This window comes from Chenopodium album, chromosome 13 (assembly GCF_948465745.1).
Source record: "Chenopodium album chromosome 13, dcCheAlbu1.1, whole genome shotgun sequence".
Taxonomy (NCBI): Eukaryota; Viridiplantae; Streptophyta; class Magnoliopsida; order Caryophyllales; family Amaranthaceae; genus Chenopodium; species Chenopodium album.
Genome location: NC_137846.1, coordinates 2,935,818 through 2,962,646, shown reverse-complemented (window position 1 = coordinate 2,962,646; position 26,829 = coordinate 2,935,818). Strand labels below are relative to the sequence as shown.

At 35.0% G+C, this 26,829-nt stretch overlaps 5 protein-coding genes, 2 long non-coding RNA genes and 2 pseudogenes across 8 annotated transcripts; 5 read left to right on the top strand and 4 right to left on the bottom strand.

The window, feature by feature from the left end:
• Positions 1-2,857: 2,857 nt before the first annotated feature.
• LOC145575959 (uncharacterized) lies at positions 2,858-6,163 on the top strand. Its single transcript, XR_014098300.1, has 2 exons — positions 2,858-3,733; positions 5,758-6,163. It is a non-coding gene; the product is annotated as an uncharacterized LOC145575959 (long non-coding RNA).
• On the top strand, positions 5,920-6,696 carry LOC145577071 (EP1-like glycoprotein 2). The gene has a single exon (XM_081634751.1). The coding sequence runs from the start codon at positions 5,920-5,922 to the stop codon at positions 6,694-6,696; it is 777 nt and encodes a 258-aa protein (XP_081490877.1).
• Positions 6,697-8,939: 2,243 nt separating this feature from the next.
• LOC145575958 (G-type lectin S-receptor-like serine/threonine-protein kinase SD2-5 pseudogene) lies at positions 8,940-10,710 on the top strand (annotated as a pseudogene).
• A 73-nt stretch (positions 10,711-10,783) lies between these two features.
• On the bottom strand, positions 10,784-11,747 carry LOC145575957 (cysteine proteinase inhibitor A-like). Of its 2 annotated transcripts, none has more exons than XM_081633740.1 (3): positions 11,621-11,747; positions 11,095-11,349; positions 10,784-10,983 (listed from the first exon to the last, which is right to left on the bottom strand). In XM_081633740.1, exons 1-2 carry the CDS (start codon positions 11,720-11,722, stop codon positions 11,131-11,133), a joined length of 321 nt encoding a protein of 106 aa, XP_081489866.1. In that variant the 5' UTR covers positions 11,723-11,747; the 3' UTR covers positions 10,784-10,983; positions 11,095-11,130. The 2 variants fall into 2 exon arrangements, with proteins under 2 accessions (XP_081489866.1, XP_081489868.1); XM_081633742.1 differs by having other exon boundaries at positions 11,145-11,349.
• A 1,223-nt stretch (positions 11,748-12,970) lies between these two features.
• On the top strand, positions 12,971-14,206 carry LOC145575956 (uncharacterized). The gene is made up of 2 exons (XM_081633739.1): positions 12,971-13,175; positions 13,730-14,206. Exons 1-2 carry the CDS (start codon positions 12,995-12,997, stop codon positions 13,921-13,923), a joined length of 375 nt encoding a protein of 124 aa, XP_081489865.1. The 5' UTR covers positions 12,971-12,994; the 3' UTR covers positions 13,924-14,206.
• A 536-nt stretch (positions 14,207-14,742) lies between these two features.
• Positions 14,743-17,413, bottom strand: LOC145575955 (G-type lectin S-receptor-like serine/threonine-protein kinase SD2-5). The gene has a single exon (XM_081633738.1). It carries the CDS (start codon positions 17,374-17,376, stop codon positions 14,959-14,961), a length of 2,418 nt encoding a protein of 805 aa, XP_081489864.1. The 5' UTR covers positions 17,377-17,413; the 3' UTR covers positions 14,743-14,958.
• Positions 17,414-18,163: 750 nt separating this feature from the next.
• On the bottom strand, positions 18,164-20,251 carry LOC145577069 (G-type lectin S-receptor-like serine/threonine-protein kinase SD2-5). The gene has a single exon (XM_081634750.1). It carries the CDS (start codon positions 20,249-20,251, stop codon positions 18,323-18,325), a length of 1,929 nt encoding a protein of 642 aa, XP_081490876.1. The 3' UTR covers positions 18,164-18,322.
• A 1,631-nt stretch (positions 20,252-21,882) lies between these two features.
• On the top strand, positions 21,883-23,258 carry LOC145575954 (uncharacterized). The gene is made up of 2 exons (XR_014098299.1): positions 21,883-22,054; positions 22,630-23,258. It is a non-coding gene; the product is annotated as an uncharacterized LOC145575954 (long non-coding RNA).
• Positions 23,259-23,759: 501 nt separating this feature from the next.
• On the bottom strand, positions 23,760-26,167 carry LOC145575952 (G-type lectin S-receptor-like serine/threonine-protein kinase SD2-5; annotated as a pseudogene).
• Between the last annotated feature and the right edge of the window lie 662 nt (positions 26,168-26,829).

Sequence of the window (26,829 nt, the reverse complement as noted above, 5' to 3'; positions counted from 1 at the left end):
GTTAAGCTTTAGCTTAGATTATGAACAAATAAACAAGGATTGATTTCTTCATGAACCATTACACTCACAGAATTCACCCCTACATACACATAATTGTACATTAGTCATGTTTGGTAGAATGTACATAGCTATAGAGGTAGTTGTAAATGTTACTCGCACAAATAATTGTTACCTTTAAAAATAACATTTTTTTTTTCCAAAAAATTTAAATCAAATACAAATACCCTTTTTCTTTAAAAAAAATGAACTAAATGTGCAACAAAGCAATCGACTAAGCATAAATCAAATAAAAATTGTAAATTGTGTAGGCAGTTATATGAAGACCGTTATAGTTAATAAAGCTCTTCAATTTTTTTCCCCATCAAATGAATTATCATATTAAGGAAATGCAACAAAAGAAAATTAATTGAGAATGAATCACATGAAATTTGTAAACCGCGTGGCAATTGTACGGAGATCAGTATATAGCATAAAAGTCAGTTGTTTTTTGCCTTAAGAAGAATTATCGCCGGAATGAAGTGCAATAAAGCAAATCAGTTGAAAATAGATCACATGAAGATTAAATTGCATTACCGATTTTATGAAGTTCAGGCCAATACAGCTAATAAATTTAGCTAGTTTTCCCAAAAACAAGGTATAATAGCAAGGAAGTGCGACAAAACAAATTAATTAGTTGAGAATAAATCACATGACAATTATTAATTGTGTTAATTCATGGAGACTAGTATGTACAATAAATAAAGTTTGCGTAGTCTTTTTCTCTGATGCAACGAACTGAAAATAAATCACATGAAAAGTGTAAATTACGTCAATGGTTTTAAGGAAATCGGTACAACGAATAAAGTGAGTTTTTCTCCTGTAACAAATTATCCTAACAATAAGGAAATGCAATAAAGTAAACAAGTTGAGAATAAATCACATAACAATTGTAAATTGCATTAGCGTTTTTATGGGAACTTGTAAAGTTAATAAATTTACTGATTATTATCCCTTAAAAGGAATTATCCTTGCAATGAAATACAACAAAGCAAATCAGTTTAGAATAAAATCACAAATTGCATTAGTGATTTTTTTGCCTTGAAATGCTAGAACAACTCTCCCTATGGTCTAACATAAGCAAATTAGCCAACCACTAGATTATGAGTGTGACATTCACTAATAAAGATTTTTTTGTGTGATCTTTTAAAAGTCAATAGTAAAAAACGATTTTTTTGTGTGATCTTTGAAAAATCAATAGTAAAAAACTATGAAGTATTTTTTTTTTTTGAAACTACGGAGTATTATAACATAAAGATTTACGGAGTATTAATTACTCGTATAATATATTACCTAATAATAAAGCATAAAATGTTGTAAGAAAATACTGAGAGTTTGACTATTTTTGGGCATTTACTATTCGTTTATTGCCTTTTGTTCTTCTTTTACCTTAGCTTTACAACTCCCTCTATTTTACCTTAAAACACACACGCACACACATAAAGCGAGCCAATTTCGGCGGTTGGCGCATTGTAGAAGGTTTCCCAGTTGAATTTCCCGCAATTTCTCAATTACAATTGGATTCGCAGTTCTTAGAATAAATTAGGGTTTTTGGCGTTGTTGATTATTGCAATTTTCAATTGACGATGGAGTGGAAATTGGATCCTTGTTTTCTGCTGTATGTCTCTCCACATTAATCTTCTTAAATTTGAACGAATTTATTACGAGAAATTAGTATTTAAAATTGCAATCATCTATATCATAGTTATCTTCTACAATTTTTTTGCGGATTTTTGTGTTGTGTTTTTTGTAGATTGAATCTTATACAGTATACAGCTTCAATTAATTATATCTTTGTTGTGTTTTTTGCTGTAGGAGAATTTACAAGATTAGGACATGGCATTATGCTTGATTTGTTGTGATATTCGACTGCAATTTTATTATTAGTTAGAGTAAAGTTGCGTACATTTGTGATTTGTCCTCGACTTTTGACGAAATTGACAGTGGGTTGTTGTTGAAGAAAACTGGGTTAAGGAATGAATAATTAGTAAATTTTGTGACTTTTTTCGTGTGAATTCGTCGTTAGATATTGATGTTATTGTAACAAAATCTTTGGTGGGAGGAGGGTGATGATGGCACCATTTGATCAAAGTTGATTTAGAAAGTGGAATGTTGGCATTGTAGTGGAGGTAGATATTGGCTAGTTAGGTGTATCCTCTGTCAAAACTCAAAAAGGATGTTGCAATTCTGGGAATGAGAAATGTACTTGGTTAATTGATTTCCGTGATATTCGCCACATGTTCGAGTTCTCTTGGTTGTTGCGATTTAGGGTGTGTGTGTGTTGGGGGGGGGGTGCTGAAGGCTTGAAGAAGGTCCATTTCCTCTTCAAGTGGTATGTGTTGAAGCTGAATGCTTTCTGAATTGCTACTTTGACCTTTGGTATCCTTAAAATTTGATGGTTGTCTTTATCAATGCTCTATTATCTATAGTTTATTGCTGGCTAATCATCACATATAGTGCAGCTATCTAGGATCCTATTCGGTGGGAGGTGTTGTGATTTTGTTTTTTTGCAACACCCTTGAATTATGAAAATTATGCATCTGACAAGGGTATGAAAAGGTTGGACATGGATGTTTTCTTCTACTACGTGAGTTTCTAAAAGTCTAAAGTATCTGGCATTCCTAGTATAATTATACTTATATGTCCTGATTTACTTCGAGGAATTCTATGTCGGCTTTAGCAATTTCTTCAGTGCTAGTTTTGTGCAACCCATATATGATGTTTGAGATATTACTCTTTATCCTATGCAGCTGAAGCTTTGGAACTATACCTACAAGATCTTTGTGATCAGATGTATGAAATGTCATTGACACAAAGGGAAAATTTTATTAGAGGTGATCTGCAGCCAATGTACATGTTTAATGTACTTTATGTACATACTTATTATACTTTATGCACTTTTGCAGTAATGTATTAAACCAGTAAACCAATAATTTTAAAGAAAAAAAAAACACTTATAATCCTGCTAGAGATAGCATATGACGATGTTATCTTATACTTTGGTCATATTCCAATTACTTGTAATTCTACCCTGATTTTATGAAAAATTCCAGCTTCACATATAGATTGGCGTTCTTTGTCTGTTGAGATCCTGATTTTGACAGTGAAGACCCCATTCTCAGTATAGTATTGCCTGGGCATGTCTTATGATCAGAAAGATTTTCATGATGCTTCAGTTTAGTATTGCCTGGGCATCCCAGGGTTGTGAATGAGAACATTTTCTTTATTAATAAGTTAATAATGCTTTCTTTTCTTTTTGATTTGTGATGAGACTTGCGGGCAGGGCATACTAATAGTGGCAGAAGAGGACGAGGAAGAGGCAGAGGTATAGGAAGAGACTGGACAAGTGGACAGGGCAGTCAAGGAACTGCAGTCTGCAGGTGATAAGTTTGAAGATGATCCAGACATGCAACTATGCAAGCAATGATGATCTACGTGGGGGTTTATTTTTGAGATTTCATAGGTGACCAGGCATCAGTCCGGGACTTTGACTAGAATATGGACTTGGATGTGGATGATACTGTTGCCACAACTTCACATCTGGGACTCGATAATACAGCAGCAGATCCTGTTATAAAATTGGCACATGATGAATACCCAGAGTGGCCTCTCATTGAGATGGGAACTATTGCAATCGATGCTGCTCAATTGGCAAGCTCCAATCAGCAAATAGGAGAGGATGAAACTACGATGAAGAGTGAGTTATCTCTCTTTCATTTTTTGTAAAATCAGTTGATATTGATTGTGTTCTGTCTGAATTAGATTAGATGTACATAAACTTGACTAAATCTGTGCCCTATCTACCATTATTAGAGAATTAAGGTAGGGAATTTAAAAGTCAAGACATACTTTGACTAGATATGTGTGCCCTGGCATTGAGGAATTAGGCTAGGGAAATTGTTTATGTATACATCTGTAGTCCTATAATATGCTGTTTGCTTATCTGAATGGTCAGTTTTGCCAGAAAACCACTAACATGATGTTAGAAACAACTGACGTCAAGTGATATTATGTGATAGCAAGCCATTCACTTTGGCGTCTTTAGTCAGAAGTTAAACAGAAGTACAATTTATTCAGAATTTGAAGTCAAAATATGATTTTGAGGAATTACTGTCATACTTCTTTCCAGCGTCCTCTTCTGCCTGTCTGTTGATGAAAACCTTTTCAACTGACTCAATATCTTGCTTGGTTTGTGTCATTGAAATTCACATACGTCTTTACTGTAAGCACCTTAAAATCACCTGAAGTTCTTGCTGATTAACTGGATTAAATCTTTTTTTTTTTCTTTCCAGATAACTTGCTACGACTAGTAATCCTGAACAATTGAATTAAACAACGAAGTAATCCTGAACAATTGTATAAAACAACAAAGTAATCCTGAACAAATCATGATTTTTAAATCAAATGTATGCACAGATTATTTAGCAATCCTTATTTTTTACAGTCTACGTGAACTCGTGAAGTAGTCTCAAGATGCATTATTTATCTTCATAAGTGCTTTTTCCTCCTGTTATTTCTCCCATTTTGCTTCCGCTCTAGCTTCTTTTTTCGCTTTATAAATAATTGGCACTCTGATATTATAAATAGAAAACCAAACCTGGACTGAGAATATGTTTGAAAAATTCTTTTTAAAGACATAAGATAACAAGTTTGATACATATTGATTGATTAAATTTAGCTTCACTATGATTATAAGAGGTCATAAGGTTGTGTTCTGCTTGTGCCATTCTTTATACACTCTAGAAAAATCAATAAATCACGAGTTAATTTCACTTGATAGGCATTTCTTTGTTTGTTTGGCTTGATCAGTGTACAGTCTACAGTCTACTTGTTCTATATGGTTTGAGGGGCTAATGGTGATTAGAGAAATTCAATGTATTATAATTTATTCCATAGTAATGCATATGGTAGGCAGTATAGATTTTTGACCACTTGTTCATGGGAACTTGTGGGGCTGATGGTGACTAGAGAAAATAAAAGTCTTTAAATCAATGCATAAATTAAAATCTACTATGGAGGGCGCTTGGGGATGTAATAATTTTAGATATGGATGGGTTTTTTGTTCTATGATTTGCTGTCTCACCACTTGTTTGAAATAGATCATCTCAAAATTGTTACATTTTTTTTTTTTTTTTTTTTTTGACTTCTTTCTTCAGGAGTCAAAATCAACATCATATATATGACTTTGTTGAATTGATACATAATCTGGTGAATCAACCCAAATTGTTAACAAGTTTTATTTAAAATAAGAAGGAAGCTTCTTGTCATAGTCTTTCAATTAGAAGGAAGCTTCTGGTCATAGTCTTCAACTCTTCATTCTTCATAATTCAAGCATCCATATATAGTTCGTACTTTAGAAATTTCTAAGCCCCAGTGGATTATTATTTCCTTTGTTTCTTATTAGATGCATCACTTTCTATGTATGGGGGTTTCAATTTAGATGCTTTACTTTTCCTTTTACTCAATAAATTCTCTCTATCTTTCTCATATCACATTATCACATGAGCCCTCTTCAATTTAGATCCAAAAATTGCCTAGGTGTCTGCAATTTCAAAAGTGATGTGTCTGATAAAAAATGGAGGAAGTACAAGTCTTTACAATCAAGCAGTAAGTCTACTTGAAAAGCATACGTGTTTTTGTTAAACTTTTTTGTTTTTTGGAGTTAGCAGTTTGCAATACTAGCAAAGATAGAGTACTAACTAAAGTCTGATGAAATTTCAGGTCATGTTGAAAGATTATGGAGTGACATGGGTATCAGGTACCCTCAAAATTCTCTTGTGCATTTGGTGTTACTTCCTTTCTAGCAACAACATCATCCTTGTTAAAAGCCTTTCTTCACATGCTAATGTCTCGAATTCATTGGAAAATAATAATAACTGGCTTATGAATGAAGGGAGCTATTATTCTGATGATAATTATATTATAAGAACAGCCTTGTACTCTCCAGAGTACATCCATCGTAATTATAATAAGTATGGAGTTTTGATAAGTACTGATTATTATCCCCCATTTGGATTTGGGCTTTTCGCCCATCAAACTGCACCTGATTCATATATACTTGTGATATATATTGGGAAGGCGTATTTTTCCCCTGTGGTTGTTTGGTATGCCAATCAAAGTCATCCTGTTCAAGGGCTTGCCACATTGGCTCTTACGTCTGAAGAAGGTTTGGTATTAAGGGATGCTGATGGAAGTTTTGTGTGGTCTACCAACACTCCTGGCCTTTCAGCGAGGTCAATTCAGTTGGGAAGTGATGGGAACTTGGTCCTTTTAAATGGAAATGGGGAAATCATCTGGGAGTCATATAATTACCCGACTAATACGTTAATACATGACCAGCGTCTTCCATTGGAACATAGATTAATGTCCACAACATCAATTTCAAGTAATTCCTCAGAGCTCTTTTATGTTATTCGAGATTATTATGGTCTTCATGCTTATGTTGATTCGAATCCTTCACAGTACTTTATTTCGCGGGATATTGAAGAAGATAGTTGGAATGATATTTACCTAATTCCCAGTTCTTCGCCCTTGTATTTTGATGAGTACAATTATAAGAATAGTTATATGCGTCTTGATCAAGATGGACACCTACGTACCTATATTTGGAAAGAAGGTGAGATGTACACCAGTGATGTCGGAATAATTTCAAGCCTTTAAAATCCCACTAGCTTGAACCCCACTGTGATCATACACTAAAGTACGGTGGCGTCCAAAAGGGAAGAAGATAGAGCAAAAGAGTCGCCAACAAGTTTTTTAGGAACTTGTAAACCGTTCACGAGGTGAAGGTTACACCCCTTAACGATCCAAGAGATCGTCAACTCCATAAGGTCATGAACCAAATAAGGGTTCGGGGATGATGGTACTAATCCAACCTAAAGAGATTGAACCTGCCCTAATAATAGGCATCTACTTTATTCTGATCGTATTCATGTGCGCTTTCTGATTAACATGCAATCAATAGAATTAACCCTAAACCTGTTTAATCTATGTTGGTTGAATTTAATGTACAAATAAATCTATTATTGGCGATCACTTGAAATTATAATCACAATTAACCCTAAACAAGATTATTAATTATCTTATTAAGCGTGATTACAAGTACCAAATTCCCTTTAAACACGCAATAAAGGTGATCAAGCAATAAAGAATATATATCAAGCAACATAATAAATAATCAATATCATGAATAATAATAATCATCATCAAAATAATAATAATAATAATATTCATAATCATAAATTATAACGATTATAATCATAATCATGTTCATGTTAATATCAAAGCATAATAATAACAAGATCCTAAGCATGATACTAACAAGATTAATAACAAACCCTAGCATGTCACTAAGCATTAAATATCAAATCTTTAACCCTAACATGATACTAACAATCATAAATAAATATTAGGAAGAACATAGGAAGCATCATAACAATCATATTTAATACTTCCTCCGTTTTCTTTTAGATGCAACACACCCTTTAACGCGGTAATTAAGAAAGGTGGGATTTACATGATATAATAAATTTTAAAATAGGATGAGTGGTTGTTAGGAGTGTAATTTAGTGGGCCATGTGCTTTAAATAAGGGAAATAGTATAGTTTTTCCCTAAAGTAAGTTTCCTTTTATAGTATGTTGCAAGTATTGTGACATTTCCTTTTTAGGGAAGTGTTGCAAGTAAAAGAAAACGGAGGAAGTATTAAAAACACCCTAGACATGATACTTGGAATATCATAATAACAATATAAACATGATATCTACATCATAATATCAATAAATCAATTAAAGTACTTACTTTGATGCCTCGTACCTCTTTCTAATAACAAAATACACACGTTAGTAACTTCAAGGAAAACAATAAGCAAAATAATTAAATTAAATAATTGAAATAGAGATTTGGGACCAAACCCTCAGAAATTAAAACCTTTCACGTCTAGGGCGAAGGCAACTTCGAATATGGCTAGGTGTTTCTAGATCTTGTGAATGCGGAATGTTGTATGAGAAAACAAAGTAAGAAAGAATTGAATGTTTAATAGAGATGAATAATTTAGAGAACTTGATGAGAGTTGGTGAGAATTGGTGGATGATAGATGATAGATGTAGATGAGAATGATGATGAATGGTGAATGAAAACAGAGTTTTTAATACGATATTTATAGAGAAAATCATCCAAAAAGATAAATTAAACAAAACAGAGTCTGACGCTCAGAAAACAAAGCTGGCGCCAGCCACCACCACTAGCGCCAGGCGCCAATGGCTAGCGCCAGGCGCCAAGGCTTGGGGTAAAGCGCCAAGCCTGATTCCAACGGGTTTTCGAAAATCCGATAAGTTTACCGTAGTGGAGGATAAAATAATATAATTTCCTCGAAAATGCTATTTGATTTTGATTAAAACTCTGAAAAGTCAACAAAAGTCAATTTATCAATGCTAATTGAATTAGGAATGAAAAGAACCTTCTAGAAGAATCTAGAAGACTAAAACCATTCCTAATTGCATTAGGAATGATAAATCATATTAGGCCCTCCCCTAGATCATTGGGCCGTACATAAAGCTCAAAACCGGGCTCAGTTTAGTAAATTGGCCATAACTTCCTCAATATTCATCGGAATTGGGCTTATAATATATCGTTGGAAAGGTCTTTGCAAGCCCCATCCAACTACACTACTATTGGACCCATATCATGGACCAACCAAACTGGATTGGCTGTTTTCTTAAAATAAGTTTTCAAAAACAGAGAGAAGAGAAAAGAAATAAAACTTTCCGCAACACTAGACCTTTCCACACTTTCGTTTCATTCGATTATGATTCGACGTGAAAGGTACTTATCACTGGGTTTGGTTTTGGGGAGACACAAATGGGTGTCTACAATACCCTACAAATTGTGGAAAGTATGGAATTTGTAAGGACGGTGGTATGTGTAGTTGTCCAATGGGCGGCGTTGCTGGTAGCTGGGATTACTTCAAGCCAGTTAATTCATTTGATTCCAGTTCAGGATATAGCCTTGTTACACCTCTATCTTGTCCTGACAAGCACAATCTCCACACTTTTGTAGAGTTTGTTAATGTTACCTACACCCTTACTCCCTCTCTCACAGAAATAGATGTTGAGAGCTGTAAAAGTGTGTGTTTGAATAATTGTTCGTGTAAAGCCGTCTTCTTTCGTTACTATATGGATACCTCTTTTGGTAATTGTACACTAACTTCTGAGATACTGACTTTGATGGATGTTTCTGATCAATATTTGGCCTATCAGGCTGTTGCATTCATCAAAGTGCAAAACAAGGCATCGACAAAAGCTTCATTGAAGAAAAAAGTACTTCTTGTATCATCTGGGTTGATACTCTTATTTGTGGTTATTGTGTATATGATATGGAGGTGAAAAAGTAATAATGCCAAGGATTTTGACTGTTCCCTTGATGTTTTTGTTGATAACATAAGTCGGTTCTCTTTTGAAGACCTGAAATTGGCAACCCAAAACTTCCAAACAAAGCTTGGTCGAGGAGGGTTTGGGTCTGTATTTGAAGGTACATTAGGTAATGGAACAAAAGTTGCTGTAAAACAATTGGAATCAGTAAGCCAAGGGAGGAAGGAATTCCTGGCCGAGGTCAACACAATAGGTAGCATTCACCACTTCAATCTAGTGAGGTTAATTGGGTTTTGTGATGATCGACTGAATAGACTTCTTGTCTATGAATACATGTGTAATGGGTCACTTGAGAAGTGGATCTTCAATCAAGACACATCACAGACACTAGGCTGGAACCTACGTCGAAAGATTATTAATGGTGTGGCTGTGGGGCTTGAGTATTTACATGAGCATTGTAAGCAAAATGTGATCCATTTTGATATCAAACCTCAGAATATACTCCTGGACAAAGACTTCAACATCAAGATTTCTGATTTCGGCTTAGCAAAAATGGTAGACCGAGATCAAAGCCATGTTATGACCATGGTAAGGGGGACACCAGGATATATGGCTCCAGAGTTGGTTACTGGTCGTGCCATTTCTGTTAAGGTTGATGTCTACAGCTTTGGAGTTCTTGTCCTAGAAATTGTGTGTGGCCGCAGGAATTTTGGTTCATCAGAAAGTGATTGTCTCACTAACTTGGTGAAGGTGAAGGCTGATGCGGATCAACTCTCAGACCTAATTGATGAGCATGGTGAAGGTATGCAACTACACAAGCGAGACATTGTGAAGATAATGAAGATTGCAATATGGTGTTTGCAACCTCACTTTATCAGACCAACTATGTCAATGGTAGTTAAAGTTTTACAGGAGCTTCCGAACATGGAAGCTCTAACTGATCTCACCTACTTAAACATGGTCCATGAAGCAGCTCCAATGGAGGCAAATTATGGCTTTTCAGTCTGTCCTACAGATTCACTTTTGTCTGGACCTCGTTGATGAATTTATTTAACTATAGCCTATTTTAGAAGCAGTTGATATTTTCTATTTTGTACTGTATCCTTTCTTATTTTTGTTCGACCACAATAAGTTTTGCAATATTGTATTATAGATTTTTAGCCTTTTAGGCTATGTAATATTTCTTCAATGTTTAATGGAGGCCAAAAACCTGTTGAAGATCATCTTTTTTGAAGAAGCTAAGCTAGCTAGCTTTTAGTATGAACATAAAAACATCTAATTAAAATGAGAAAAATCAATATGATGCACTTTTCCAAGACGTACAGTTGCTGGGAATTCGTATCGTTTGATCTTGCATTCAAATCGTTGTGTGTGTGTTCAATTCTATAAACATTAAAGTAGAATTCACTAGCTATAGTTTCAGTAGCATATACATATACAATAACATAATCTGTCATATCCAACGATAACATGTAAAAAAACAAACAAACACAATTTGATAATCAGATGTTCAGGTCTTCAGAAGTTCAGGCTGTTAAGCTGTCCTGAATCAAGTCATGAACAGCTTCATCCTTTAACAGCCTGCAAAAATATGACAAGATCGACGACTTGCTTAGTACAGTTACAAACAATCTGCTGGCTCCAATGATAATATATTGAAAATTGAAGGTGTATGCTTTGTTACGAACTTACTGATTACAACGAAAAGAAACATAACCAAGAACGAAATCACAAGGCAGTACCATCTATTGGCAGAGTACCCCCAAGAAACTTGAAATCTTGCAACTCCTTAAAGTTCAACCACGGTTTAACCCAAATTTTAGCTTCATAGTACTGAACTTCATTGTTGTTTCCTGCATCATTTGCCTCCAAAGTAATGTAATACAACGTACCAGCTACTATTTGCTCCTTCACATTTACAACCTTCCGGAACTCCAGCATTGAGTTCTGTATATTATTTTCACAAGTTTAATAAAATTTCTGAACCAACTAAATCCGTTAAAGAGAAATAATTTTAATATACATGTTAGGACGGTCCAATTCTTATACTTCTACCCTCTCTGTTTCTAAATAATCGCAACAGTATATATGTTAGGAAAACAGATACTTTTTGCAAGTTGAACGGTCCAATTCTTATATAAATATACTCCTACCCTGTTTGTTCCTACATAATCGCAACAGTTAGTTTGAGATTGCATGTAATATGGGAAATACGTACCTGTTTCTTGTTGTGCTCATCAACAGCAAATTTGGCAAGATCATTGATCACCAAGCTGTTCTCTGAACCCTTATTCTCTGAAACACCTCCAACCATTGCCATCTTGCTTTTCTTCTTTTAATTTCTTTATAACTTTCTTCACGTTTTGAATTCAGCTGATTAATGACCTATTTTTATAAGAGAGTTTTTTTCAAAGAGATAATAATAAGATAATCTTGGTCAAAATAAGATGGATTGTTATAATGTACTTTGTATAATTTATTTTATTATGATACAAGTAATAATCAAGCTTGGATAATCTTATCTTCTTAAGACAAACATAATAGCGAAGGATTACTTCATCGTTTGAGTGGGATGATACATCTTCATTTTTCAATTAATACATTGACAAGTGGATTATATATATTGTACTCCTATTTGTAAGATAACTCATAGTTTATGTCCATAATAATCAATAATTACGTACGAGCTGTTTATTTTCAACAAAGGTGTGCATTGAATTGATTAAAGTACGTTGATCAAATTAATATGGAATAAATTTCTTTGTACTTCAAGAACGGAATAATACAAGTAATACAACAAATATTGAGTCAGAATAATTAAGATAGCCAATACATGTCAAAATAAATCATCAACTGAATGGAGTATGTAGTATCTTTTATTAAAAGAGTGTAGGTTTAAGGTGTTGATATATTTTTGTATCAATTGCTAGAATTATTCATATTATTCCACTAGAATTAACTTGCACTCGGTATTGATTGATTAGAGGAAAGGATAAAACTAGTTTTGTGCCAAATTGACCTGTTTTTAGGGTCTGTTCATTTCAGCTTAATTTAGTTTAGTTCAGCTCCTAATTTCCTTCTCTAAAAAAATATTCATTTTCAACTCCATTCAATTTAGTTCAACTCCAATCGGTTCAATTCAACTCAGCTCAGTAAATATGAACATACCCTTACTTTTATGCCAAATCAAGAAATCAGGGCATACAAGTTTGAATTTTGTAAGTCTCAACTTTATTGAAAATCACTTCGCATCTTATTATTATTAAATTTTTTTATTGAGATAATAGTCAAACTACAAAGTCCTTTTTAAGTGATCATCAATCACCTAAAAAGTTCTTGGTAGTTTGTTTGTCAAACATTTAGGCTACTTCGTTTATACAAGCCCAACCGATTAAAAAGCCCAAAACCCAAAGCCCAAATTCTAAGCCCAAGTTTTATAAAACTTCCAGCACACGATTTTACCTGTATTATCTCTCTCAGTCTCTCCTCTTTAACCGACCCAAAAATATAATTCAAAATTCAAAACTAACACTCTCACACAAATTGAAGAAGAAGAAGAAGAAGAAGAGAGAGAAATTGAAGCTTGGTAAAAATGGCGACTGCAAGAGTTGATATGAAAGGATTCTATAAGCAGAAGAAGAAAGGTAATACTGGTATTTCAAAACCTTCTCCCAAAGGTCTTAACAAGAAGAAGACTCCTTCTCCTTCTTTTGGATCCGACGTCGCTCAATCTCCTGCTCTTGTTACTCGCAATGGCTCTTTTGATCTTCAAGGTCTTTATCTTTTTCTCTCTATTACTTTTGATTTTGTTTGAATTTTATCAATTTTTTGCTGTTGAATGATTTTTAATTTTGTTGCGGTTATTGAAGTGTTTTTGATTTTTGGTTGATTATGTTTCAAATTTGGTAAAGCGTTGTTTGTTTTAGATGATTTGTGTTGTGTGAATTGTATGTAAAAAATCAAATAACGCAATGTTAGGGTTTTCAATTGGTTTGTAATTGATTGTTAAGAATTGACCTAATTGAATGATTTTTTTTACGAATTTAATCCTTTTTTCCTCTAATAATTGGTTAATACGACAATTTCTGTCAAATTTGGCTAACTGTGATCATTATTTTGCTATTAAAGTAATTTTTTAGATAAATCAATGTATTGTTGACAAATTAGTATTGGAAATTATACATTTTGATTTTTATAGCTAAATGTTGCTGGTAAGTTTGCAAAAGGTGTACTTTGGATGATCTTATAAAATATTCGGGCTAATAAGCAGAATGTGGTTTTATTCGATTGAAGAGTCTTATTTTTCTGGTGAACTTTTTCTTGGCAGATGATTATGATCAGAATGAGGAAGTGTTGAGGCAATTTGACATGAACATGATGTATGGACCGAGCATTGGTATGACTAGGCTTGATCGATGGAACCGTGCCAGTAAGTTGGGATTGAACCCTCTTAAAGAGGTTGAGAACCTTTTAACATCGGACAAGGTTCGTCCTGAATCCTTATGGGATGGTCGTGTTTGAGGTGTTAAACTGGTTTAATGGTTGATGTCATCTCAATCCAGACTTTAAGTTTTAGAGGTTAGACGCTCTTGCTCTTAAATTGTGCAGTTTGTGTTAGTTGATTATCACTTCTCGGTAATATTAAGTTCCTGGTTGTTAGCTTTATTCTCTACTTGAATGCTGTAAGTTAGTTATGCTGCTGGGAGTCTATGCACTCCTGTTATGTAAGAATTAGCAACTTCTCTGGAGATTTTCTTTTGTACTTTCCATCTAATTAAGCATAATCCTATTACAAAATGCTGCTGTCTCTAGTTTCATTTCTTGCTGTCAATCATCTTTCATGTTTAAGATCACATATGCGCCATCTTGTCTGAAGAAAGATGTGCTGTTAATCTTTTGTTGTCTGTAAATTCTTCAACAAAAAGATAATGATTGTAGTTCAGAAATATGAGAATATGTATGTTGTTATGTGGCAAATGCTATTTTTTTAATTCAGCAAAGTTTACTCTCTGTCTATTTGATATGGATCCTAACTATTAAGGTTTTTAGTGTTGTATAGGAAATAAGAATACATACTTTTTGATCATTGGTTTTTTAAATCTTCATTGATCGGAGAATTCATAACCTGAATGGTTAACCAACCTAAATAACTTTGATAGTTGGATTTCATAATTATTACCTGAAATTTTGTTGTTAATTACACAATCTTTAAAACAAGAAGGGCGCAAAAAAAGAGGTACGAGTTGAAGCATAGAATACAGATTAAACAGATAGAAGCATAGAATGCTGATTAAACAGATAGAAGCATAGAATACTAATCAAACAGATAGAAGCATAGAATACAGGTTAAACAGATGCTAGTTTTCATCAATACATTAATTTATTGTATTGAGAATACATAAACAGAAGGACGAACTGGTACAAGCAAGAGCTATGGCTATTTGATTTACCTGAAAAAACATAAGTAGTCAGCTGATGACATCCATAGAAGATAGTGTAGAGTTCTAATGCTGCCACAAGTGCAGCTAAGAAACTCGAGATAGGACTAGCTGCAGATCAACGCGGTCCAGACAAAAGTGACTCTGTCGGGCGGACTGAAAAGTCATAATTTGTCTCCGCTGGAGCAGCTTCTTGGACCATGGTCAAGTAACTGAGATCACTCAAGGCTTCCATGTTCGGAAGATCCTGTAAAACTTTCACCACCATTGACATAGTTGGCCTGATGAAGTGAGGCTGCAAGCACCATATTGCAATCTTCATCATCTTCACAGCTTCTCCCTTGTGTTGTTGCATACCTTCCCCATGCTCGTCAATTAGATCAGAGAGTTGATCCGCATCAGCCTTCACCTTCACCAAGTTAGTGAGACAATCACCTTCTGATGAACCAAAATTCTTACGGCCACACACAATTTCTAGGACAAGAACTCCAAAGCTGTAGACGTCGACCTTAACAGAGATGGTACGACCAGTAACCATCTCTGGAGCCATATATCCTGGTGTCCCCCTTACCATGGTCATAACTTGGCTTTGATCTCGGTCTACCATTTTTGCTAAGCCGAAATCAGAAATCTTGATGTTGAAGTCTTTGTCTAGGAGTATATTCTGAGGTTTGATATCAAAATGGATCACATTTTGTTTGCAGTGTGTATGTAGGTATTCAAGTCCCGCAGCCACACCATGAATAATCTTTTGGCGTACACTCCAGGTGAGTGCTAGTGATACGTCTTGGTTGAAGATCCACTTTTCAAGTGACCCATTACACATGTATTCATAGACAAGAAGTCTATTCATTCCATCATCACAAAATCCGAGCAACCTCACTAAGTTGAAGTGGTGTACGCTGCCAATTGTATTGACCTCTGCCAGGAATTCCTTCCTCCCTTGGCCTAATGAATCCAGGCGTTTCACAGCAACTTTTGTTCCATCACCTAGTGTACCTTCAAAAACAGATCCAAATCCTCCTCGACCAAGCTTTGTTTGGAAGTCTTGGGTTGCCAATTTTAGTGCTTCAAAAGAAAACCGCTTTACTGTATCAACAAAAACGTCATTGGAACAATCAGAGTCTTTCGCTCTGTTTCTCTTTTTCATAAAGACAAAAACAAATACTCCAGTAACCAACACCAAGACTATCAAGCTTGCAGAAACAGTAAGTACTAATTTTCTCTGCAATGAAGCTTTCTTTTGCCTTTGAACTTTGATGAATGTAACGACATTATATCTTCCTCCAGAATCCTTCAAAGTGAGAATTTCTGAAGGAAGTGTACAATTACCAAATGAGGTATCATTATGGTAATGAAAGATTACAGCTTTGCATGAACACTGATGTAAACATGCACTTTTGCAACTCTCAACATCTGTTCCTGTGAGTGATGGAGTAGAATCGAAGTAGTCTATATTTTCAAGCTTTAAGAAATAATGGAGGTTGTGGGTGTTGTGACAAGATAGAGGATTAACAACACTACATCCTAAAGAGGGATTGAACACGTTAATTGGCTGGAAATAATTCATACCACCTTCATCAGTCTCCATTGGACAACCGCACACAGTTTTATTTACGCAAATCCCATAGTTTCCACAAGTATTTGGGTAGTTACACTCACCAAACTCATCATCTTGAAAAAAGTCGCGAATAATGGGATTGCTTTGATTCCAGCTGATCCATTGTAGGTGTCCAGTTGCAGTAAGAAGTATATAACTTGGATTAAAAGGACCAACGTAAAAATCTGGGTAAATTATCTTGTGGTAGGTTTTATAGTCCAAGAATCTATATTCTTGTGGAGGATTCAAATCAACATAAGTATGAAGACCATCAAATTCCCATGTAACATAATACATCCCTGCGGAAAAATTTGAAGTTGAATTGCTGGATATTAATCTTTGTCCTTCGGAAAAATACAGCTTATAATTCAGTAAAGCATCGGTTGGGTAGTCAAATGACTCCCAGATGGTATTCCCTTCTGCATTCAAAAGGACCAAATTCCCATCGTCTTGCAAATGGATGGACCTAGCTGAAAGGTTCGAGGTGTTAGTTGACCACACCATATTTCCATCTCCATCCCTTAACACCAAACCTTGTTCTGATGTAAGATCAAGTGTTGCATCGTCTCTAACGGGATGATCTCGATTGGCACACCACACAACCTCACCATTATAAACGTTGTCGTCATCTTGGGACCCTATGAGTATAGCAAGTACGTTTGAAGAACCGTAGGAGACAAAACCAAACGCAAAGGAAGGATGAGTGCCCTCAGAGTTCAAGATAGATGTGATGTTATTGACCTTCCATGAATAACGAGAAACATTTGCATATGATGGTGGTAGGCCGTAGTATGGGTCGTAACCAAAGTAGTGATAAGCAACAATGTTATTGTTGTTAAAAATTAAGCATAAACAAGTACATAAGAGCAACTTAAATAATGTACCTGATACCCACTGAAATCCCACATCTTTCATCAGCAAATCCTGGAATTTCATCAAATTTAAATTTAGAGTATTTGTCTTTCTGCTTGATTGCAAAAACTATTAAAGCAATCTGAAATTACAGCTCCATCCTCCTCTTACAGGACATAGCAATCATGCATTGACTCGAAAGACTTTAAATCTTCTCTTATTGATCATTGTCTCCCTTAGCCCAACAGTATATTACAGCTCAGTAAGTCATCATATTCATTCACGAGACTTGACCAAGTAAACCATATTGAGCCAGTGAGGTCAATATAGTTAGCTTTTTCCAATTTTCCGTGGGAAAAGGAAATATATAACTTGTGCAACTAGGCCTACCACTATAGTCTTGACTCCTTAGTCTTTAGTGGGTTCCCAAATATTCTAGGCACCTTTCATTTGAGATTTTTTTTTCTCCTTTTAATTGTATACATAATTATGTTATCTCTAACCAATGAACAACAATGAGTTCTGACTTAGTGGTTAAGACTGAGAGTTTGTGTATTTAGATTGATAGGTCATTGTGTAGTTCAAATATCACCTCTTTGGCTAATTGCAATTTGTATTGTCCTTCTAGCTCATTCAAACAACAAAAAAAGTGAGCAAAAAGAGAGAACTATTGCAATTTGTATTGTCCTTCTGGCCAAAAACGTTCGTTCCTTGGATTTCAAAATTATTATTGGAAATTTTGTTTATTTATAACATAATCATTTTTAAGAAGGGAGCAAAAAGAGAGAGAACTATAGAAGCATTGAATATAGATTAAACAAGTGCTAGTCTTCTACTCTTCTGCAATACTTTCATTTATTTTATTGGGAATACATAAACAGGAAGACGAACTGGTACAAGCAAGAGCTATGGCTATTTGATTGACCTCATAAAACATAAGTAGTCAACTGATAACATCCATTAAAGATAGTGTAGAGTTTTAATGCTGTCACAAGTGCAGCTAAAAACTCGAGATTGGACTAGCTGCATATCAACGCGGTCCAGACAAAAGTGACTCTGTTGGACGGAATGCAGAGTCATAATTTGTCTCCACTGGAGCAGCCTCTTGGACCGTGGTCAAGTAACTGAGATCACTCAAGACTTCCATGTTAGGAAGATCTTGTAAGACTTTCACCACCATAGACATAGTAGGCCGAATGAAGTGAGGTTGTAAGCACCATATTGCGATCTTCATCATCTTCACCGTTTCTTCCTTGTGTTGTAGCATATCTTGACCTCGTTCATCAATTAGATCGGAGAGTTGATCCTCATCAGCCTTCACCTTCACCAAGTTAGTGAGACAATCATCTTCGGATGAACCAAAATTCCTACGGCCACACACAATTTCTAGGACAAGAACTCCAAAGCTGTAAACGTCGACCTTAACTGTGATGGCACGACCAGTGATCAGCTCAGGAGCCATATATCCTGGCGTTCTCCTTACCATAGTCATAACTTGGCTTTGATCTCGGTCCACCATTTTTGCTAAGCCAAAATCAGAAATTTTGATGTTGAAGTCTTTGTCTAGGAGTATATTCTGAGGTTTGATATCAAAATGGATTACATTTTGGTTGCAATGCTCATGTAGACACTCAAGCCCTACGGCCACACCATTAATAATCTTTCGACGTATGTTCCAGGCTAGTGTTTGCTGTGAAATGTCTTGGTTGAAGATCCACTTCTCAAGTGACCCATTACACATGTATTCATAGACAAGAAGTCTATTCAATCCATCATCGCAGAACCCGAGCAACCTCACTAAGTTGAAGTGGTGTACACTACCTATTGTGTTTACCTCGGCCATAAATTCCTTATTTCCTTGGCCAAATGAATTTAATTGTTTCACTGCAATCTTTGTTCCATCACCTAATGTACCTTCAAAAACAGACCCAAACCCTCCTCGACCAAGCCTTATTTTGAAATCTTGGGTTGCCAATTTAAGGGATTCAAAAGAAAACCGAGTAACCATGTCAACAAAAACATCAATTTGAGAATCAGATTCTTTGGCTCTACCCGGGTTTTGTTTCATCCACGCATACAAGCATGTTCCAGTGATAAAAACCAAGCCTATCAAGCTAGCAAAAATATAGAGTATCGATCTATTCTTGGTCGGGGATGCCGGCTTCATTTGCACTTGGATAAATGTCATGACCTTATAACCCAAACTTCCTCCAGGAACGCATTTTAAAGTGAGTAGCTCTGAAGGTAGTGTACAATTACCTGTTGAGGCACCGTCATAGTAACGAAAGAAGATAGGTTCGCATGAAGATTGCCTACTTCTTTCTGGTATGGTAGAGGGAGCAGAATCGGCATACTGACTAGATGTAGGCGTGTATAATGTATTCATGCTAATATCATTGAAAGCCCAAAAGTAGTCACATATTTCACCCGAAAATGCACCAAGACTTACATCGATGCTAGATTTGTTGGGATCAAGATGCATAAAATTGTAACCATAATAAGAAAAGAAATAAATAATATACCCCGGAGATATGAAGTTGTTGTAACCATCATCTCCCAAATGGATGTGCTTAGCAGAAAGGCTAGATGTGTTGGTAGACCGCATAAAACTTCCATTTCCATCCCTTAATAACAAACCTTGTTCTGATACAACATCAAGTGTTGTATTCTCTCCAATGGGATGATCTCGATTGGTATACCAGACAACCACAGGGTTAACAGAAGTAAAAAAGGAAGGATTAGTATCATTGCCGCCTGCAGAGAGCAAGATATTATTGGGAGAATGGACGACGGACATGGAGGAGACATCATTAGGTTTCCATGAGCAAGAGACATTTACTAATCGAATAACTGACAAGTCGTTAGCAATGCTGATATTGCTGGTTGAAATTAAGTAACAAGTACATAAGAGCAACTTAAATGTACATGATAATCTCTTAACTCCATCTTTCATCTTCATTTCCTGAAATTTCATTAAATTATAGTTAGTATTTCTATCTTACAGTTAGATGTAGAGGCCTACAAAAACATATTAAACTATATGTAGACTAAGTTAAAATTTCAACCGAAGTTTCAACTAGAACTTACAAGTTGTAGATGGGAAATGAAAGGGTTCATTCTCAAATCTAGCATATATATACAGCTCCTCGATCTACGTATGAAAGGAGTACAGTACAACAGTACATGTACATGATGAATCCTACTCTGTATTACACTTATGATTCCTGTTAGACCTTGTACCCTTTTTTTTTTTAACAAAATTTAAAAAATTCCAACATAAATAATTTTAGTTCAGTAGAATTTGGTAACTTTTTTTTTTTTTTGACAAGAATTTGGTAACTTTTAATTATTCCGGTTATCAAATTATAAGTGTAAAATGAACTTTAATTCAATAGAAATCAGTAACTTTAAAGATGAAATAATTCCGGTTTAGTAAAAATAATTTTAATTCAATAAAAATAATTTAAGTTTAGTAAAAATAAGATGGTGTAATTGAAAAAAATGCACCAATGCAAGATTAGTCTTTGTAGAAACTAAGATTGCTTGAACGCAACAAATTAAAGAATTCTTAAACTAGTAAATTATTTGGGAAACTTTGAATTAGGAGGCATATACAAATATAAAATGACTTGAAAGACTATGAAAGTAGATATGAATAATATGATTGATCAATTACAGGAGTTGATTAACAATACCTTTTAGAATTTAGACTATGTGGACAATTTGGTTGGTGTAAATGCATGGTGAGTAGAGTTTTATATTGGAATAAATTTGACAAGGAGTTGCAATTTGCAAACTGAGCCCCTTTTTATTGAAAACATTCTTAGTTTCCCTTAAATTATACTTCCTCTGTGCTTTATTACTTGACCCGCTTTGACTTTTACACTATTCACCACCCCTTCTTTGACCGTTTTTTGTGAATAATATGTAAGGAAAAATATACTCATGTATGATCTTTTTGGATTCGTCTCAATAAGTACTATCATAACATATAACTTTTATAATTTTTACTTATGGAGAATTTAAGTTATTCATCGTTAAAGTTTTGCATTGACAAGCGTGATAAAAGAAACAGGTCAAGTAAAAAAGAACAGAGGAAGTAGTAGTATAACTTGTTACTTGAAGATTTTTATTTATTTAATTTTTTTGGGAAATTCAACACAATAACCATAAGATATTAAGATGTTTATTTTTCCACACTGTGCCCCTCCTTTTAAAAGTTCCACGCTATAACCTCAAGCTCCATTTATGCATTTATCAACTACAGTGTAACCTTGCCATTAACCCTCCAACCTTTAAAACATAACAAGGCTTTTACGTTATTTATTTTTTTTTTCCTAAAATCCGAGCTCACTTTGGATCCTTCAGCGTTAAAATGACCCCTAAAACCTTTACATAATTTTTTTTAACATGAAAATCGAGGGAAAAATATTAAATATGTGTATAGTGGGCCCTACTAACGATAATGTAACGGAGGGTTAACGGCAAGGTTACAAAGTAAACTATAAATGAATCTTGACGTTACAACGTGAAACGTTTAAAAGGAGAGACAAAGTAAAAAAGGGAACACTCAAGGATTATGGTGTAGAATTAAAAAACGACCGTAAAATTACGACTCCATACGCAGAAGAAGAAAGTAATACTGGAATTAACCTTCTCCGAAAGGTGAAGAAGACTCTTTCTCCTTCTCTATCCTCTTCCATTGTATCCGACGTCGCTCAATCTCCTGCTCTTCTTCGCAATGGCTCTTTTGATCTTCAAGGTCTTTATCTTTTCTCTCTCTTACTTTTAATTTTGTTGATTTTGTTTTAATTTTATTAATTGCTTTTTTGCTGTTGAATGATTTTTAATTTGTTGCGGTTTTTGGAGTGTTGTTGATTTTTGGTTGATAATGTTTCAAACTTGGTAAAACTTTGTTTGTTTTTGATGATTTGTGTTGTGGTGAATTGTATGTTAATGTCAAATTACGCAATGTTAGGGTTTTGAATTGGTTTGTAATTGAATGTTTAAGAACTGACCTAATTGAATGATTTTTGTATGAATTTTATTTTTTAATTCTTCAATAATTGGCTAAATGCGAACTTTTCTGCCAAATTTAGCTAATTATGATCGTTATTTTGCCTTTAAAGTAAATTTTTGATGAATCAATTGTAAATTAATATACTGTTCGAGATTTTGTATTGGAAATTTATATATTTTGATTCCAAAGGCTAAATGTGGATTGTTTGTTTGCGAAAGGTTTACTTTTGATGATCTTTAAGAATCTGTGGTCTAATAATTAGAATGTGGTAATTCAATTGAAGATTCTCATTCATTTGTTGAACTTTTTCTTGGCAGATGATTATGACAGAATGAGGAAGTGTTGAGGCAATCTGATATGAACTTGATGTATGGACCGAGCATCGGTATGACTAACCGTGCCAGAAAGTTGGGACTGAACCTTTTAACATCGGAAAAAGTTCGTTCTGAATCCTTATGGGATGGTCGTGTTTGAGGTGTTAAACTGGTTTAATGGTTGATGTCATCTCAATCGAGACTTTAAGTTTTAAAGGTTAGACGTTCTTGCTCTTAAATTGTGCTGTTTTTGTTAGTTGATTATCACTTCTCGGTGATATTAAGTTCCTGGTTGTAAGCTTTATTCTCTACTTGAATGCTGTAAGTTAGTTGTGCTGCTGGAAGTCTATGCACTCTTGTTATTTAAGAATTAGCAACTTCTTCGGAGTTTTCTAATTAAACATAACCCTATTACAAAATGCCGCTGTCTCAAGTTTCATTTCTTGCTGTCAATCATCTTTCATGTAGAAGATCACTCATGTGTCATCTTGTCAGAAGAAAGATGTGGTGTTAGTCTTTTGTTGTTTGTAATTCCTTCAACAAAAAGCTTATGATGATTTTAGTTCAGAAATATGAGAATATGATATGTTGTTATGTGGGAAATGCTAATTTTTCTTATTTAGTAAAGTTTACTCTCTGTTTATTTGATGTGGATCCTAAGGTTTATACTTTATAGGCTTTTATGGGAAAAAAGAATACATAGTTTTTTAATTTGATCATTGGTTCAATAAAATCATCATTGATCAGAGAATTTATAAACTGAATTTCTGAATGGTTGACAAACCTAAATAACTATGATAGCTGGATTTCATAATTGTTACCTGAAATTTTATTTGTTAATTACACAATCTTTTAAAAAGAAGGGAGCAAAAAAAATAAAAGCATAGAATACAGATTAAACAGATAGAAGCATAAAATACAAACTAAACAGATGCTAGTTTTCAGCAATACATCAAATTATAGCATTCAGAATACACAAACAGGAAGACAAACTGGTACAAGCAAGATCTATGGCTATTTGATTTACCTGAAAAAACATAAGTAGTCAGCTGATGACATCCATGTAAGATAGTGTAGAGTTCTAATACTGCTACAAGTGCAGCTAAGAAACTCGAGATTGGACTAGCTTCGTATCAACGCGGTCCAGACAAAAGTGACTCTGGTGGACGGAATGCAGAGTCATAGTTTGTCTCCGCTGGAGCAGCTTCTTGGACCATGGTCAAGTAACTGAGATCACTCAAGGCTTCCATGTTTGGAAGATCCTGTAAAACTTTCACCACCATAGACATAGTAGGCCGAATGAAGTGAGGTTGTAAGCACCATATTGCGATCTTCATCATCTTCACCGCTTCTTCCTTGTGTTGTAGCATATCTTCACCACGTTCGTCAATTAGATCGGAGAGTTGATCCTCATCAGCCTTCACCTTCACCAAGTTAGTGAGACAATCACCTTCTGATGAACCAAAATTCTAACGGCCACACACAATTTCTAGGACAAGAACTCCAAAGCTGTAGACGTCGACCTTAACAGAGATGGCACGACCAGTAACCATCTCTGGAGCCATATATCCTGGTGTCCCCCTTACCATGGTCATAACTTGGCTTTGATCTCGGTCAACCATTTTTGCTAAGCCGAAATCAGAAATCTTGATGTTGAAGTCTTTGTCTAGGAGTATATTCTGAGGTTTGATATCAAAGTGGATCACGTTTTGCTTGCAGTGTGTATGTAGATATTCAAGTCCCGCGGCCACACCATGAATAATCTTTTGGCGTACACTCCAGGTAAGTGCTAGTGATATGTCTTGGTTGAAGATCCACTTTTCAAGTGACCCATTACACATGTATTCATAAACAAGAAGTCTATTCAACCCGTCATCACAAAATCCAATTAACCTCACCAGGTTGAAGTGGTGAACGCTACCAATTGTGTTGACCTCGGCGAGGAATTCCTTCCTCCCTTGGCCTACTGAATCCAATTTTTTCACGGCAACTTTTGTTCCATCACTTAATGTACCTTCGAAAACAGACCCAAACCCTCCTCTACCAAGCCTTGCTTGGAAGTTTTGGGTAGCTAATTTCAGATCTTCAAAAGAGAACCGACTTATGGTGTCGACCAAAATATCAAGTGAACAATTGAATTTCTTGCCATTATTGCTTTTTCGCCTCCATATTATCAACATAATAACCATAACCAACACTATCATCAAGCTGATGGCAGAAACAGGTAGCACCAATCTTATCTTCAATGAAGCTTTTGTTACCGCCTTGTTTTGCAATTTTTTCTGCAATTTGATGTATGCAACTGCCTTATACTTGGATTGATGAGAAACATCCATCATAGTAAGTATCTCAGAAGGCAGTGTACAATTACCAAAAGAGGTATTCCCATAGTAGCGAAAGGAGACAGCTTTGCACGAACAATTACTTAAACATGCACTTTTGCAACTGTCAACATCGGTTCCTGTGAGCGAGGGAATAGAATCGAAGTAGGCAACATTCTTAAGCTCAAACAAATAATGGAGTTTATGGGTGTCGGGACAAGATAGAGGATTAACAAGACTACAACCTAAAGAGGGAATAAGCGAATTAACTGGCTAGAAATAATCAGAGCTACTCGGACAACCACACACTAAAATTTGTACAAATTCCATAGTTTCCGCAAGTAGTTGGGTATGAACAGCCATCAAAATCAGCATAATGATCAAATAAATCAAACGAGTTGGATTGCTCTTTCCAATCTATCCATTGTAAGTGTCCATTTGGATTAAGAAGTATATAAGTCAAACTACCCTGAGCTTTACCTATATATCGGGAAACTCTAAAGTGGTAGGTTTCATAATCCATAAACCTGTATTCCTGTGGTGGATCTAAATCAATATAAGCATGAAGACCATCAACTTCCCAGCTAACATAATACATCCCTGAGGAATAATCAAAATTCGATTTGCTGGATGTTAATCGTTGACCTATGGAAAGATCCTGCTTAAAATTAAGTAAAGTATCTGTTGGATGGTAACCACTCTCCCAGATGGTTTTTCCTTCTGCATTTAGCATTACTAAATTCCCATTGTTTTGCAAACGGATCGACGAAGCTGAAAGGTTTAAGGTGTTGGTAGACCAAACCAAAATTCCATCTCCATCCCTTAATACTAATCCTTGTTCCGATGTAAGATAAAGAGTTGCATCCTCTCCAACGGGATGATCTCGATTAGCACACCATACAGCTACAGGGCTAATCTCTGGATTAACAAAGGGCCCCATAAGAACAGCAAGTATGTATGAATTTTTACCAGGTATTTGGGAAAAACCAAATGCAAAGCGAGGATAAGCATCTGTTTCATGAGTGATAATGATGTATTTTAAATCAGGGACAGGAGCCACATCGGGGGGGATGTTACTCATGTTAGGCTTCCATGACATATTTACATAGTGAACTGAAAAATCGTGCTCAGCATCGACGTCTTCAGCAAAGCTGATATTGCTTGTATAAATTAAGTAGCAACAAGTAGTATATAAGAGCAACTTAAATGTACCTGATACCCTCTTATTTCCATCTTTCATCTGCATTTCCTGGAATTTCATCAAATAAAATTGAGTTAGTATTTCTATCTTATTACTTGATTGTAAATATACATTTCCTACTGTCACTTTTCTGTACCACTTCTGTAATTTATCTCAACATTCCAAGAAGAATAAAATAAAATTCTGTAGTACAAAAACAAAAACTATATGTACACAGACTTACTGTTAAATTTCAACCAAAGTTTCAATTACAAGTTGTGGACGGAAAATGAACTTGTCCTCAAATCTGGCATGTATAACGGCTCCGTAAAATGAACTTGTATAAAGATTGCCACAGTGCAATGCAATGACTTGGAGGATTTCAAAGTTTTCTTTTAGACAATAAGGACTTTGGACTGTATACATAAAATACTTAAAATATAGGATAATTTGTCCAAAAAATACTTATATGTTACTCCCTCCGTTCCATAATACAAAGTTTATTTCTAGCATTTATTACTCACATTTTTTTTTTTTTGGAAACCCTTTATTACTCACATAATATAGAGAAATAGACTTTTAATTTACAGAGGGGGTAACTTTTTTGTGAAATAAGGGCCTTATATGTTCAAAGTGATGAAAAAGACCCTTATAAGTCATTTTTGTTGTGAGGAGAGACCTTCACATTAGGATATGACCGTT

What these genes read in the sequence shown, in the direction of transcription:
- LOC145577071 (XM_081634751.1), top strand. Translation starts at nt 5,920, where the DNA reads ATGAATGAAGGGAGCTATTATTCTGATGATAATTATATTATAAGAACA.
- LOC145575957 (XM_081633740.1), bottom strand. Translation starts at nt 11,722, where the DNA reads ATGGCAATGGTTGGAGGTGTTTCAGAGAATAAGGGTTCAGAGAACAGC. An exon ending in ATGAGCACAACAAGAAACAG is followed by an intron (nt 11,350 to 11,620) that starts GTACGTATTTCC and finishes AATAATATACAG; the next exon opens with AACTCAATGCTGGAGTTCCG.
- LOC145575956 (XM_081633739.1), top strand. Translation starts at nt 12,995, where the DNA reads ATGGCGACTGCAAGAGTTGATATGAAAGGATTCTATAAGCAGAAGAAG. An exon ending in TGGCTCTTTTGATCTTCAAG is followed by an intron (nt 13,176 to 13,729) that starts GTCTTTATCTTT and finishes TTTTCTTGGCAG; the next exon opens with ATGATTATGATCAGAATGAG.
- LOC145575955 (XM_081633738.1), bottom strand. Translation starts at nt 17,376, where the DNA reads ATGAAATTCCAGGATTTGCTGATGAAAGATGTGGGATTTCAGTGGGTA.
- LOC145577069 (XM_081634750.1), bottom strand. Translation starts at nt 20,251, where the DNA reads ATGAAGATGAAAGATGGAGTTAAGAGATTATCATGTACATTTAAGTTG.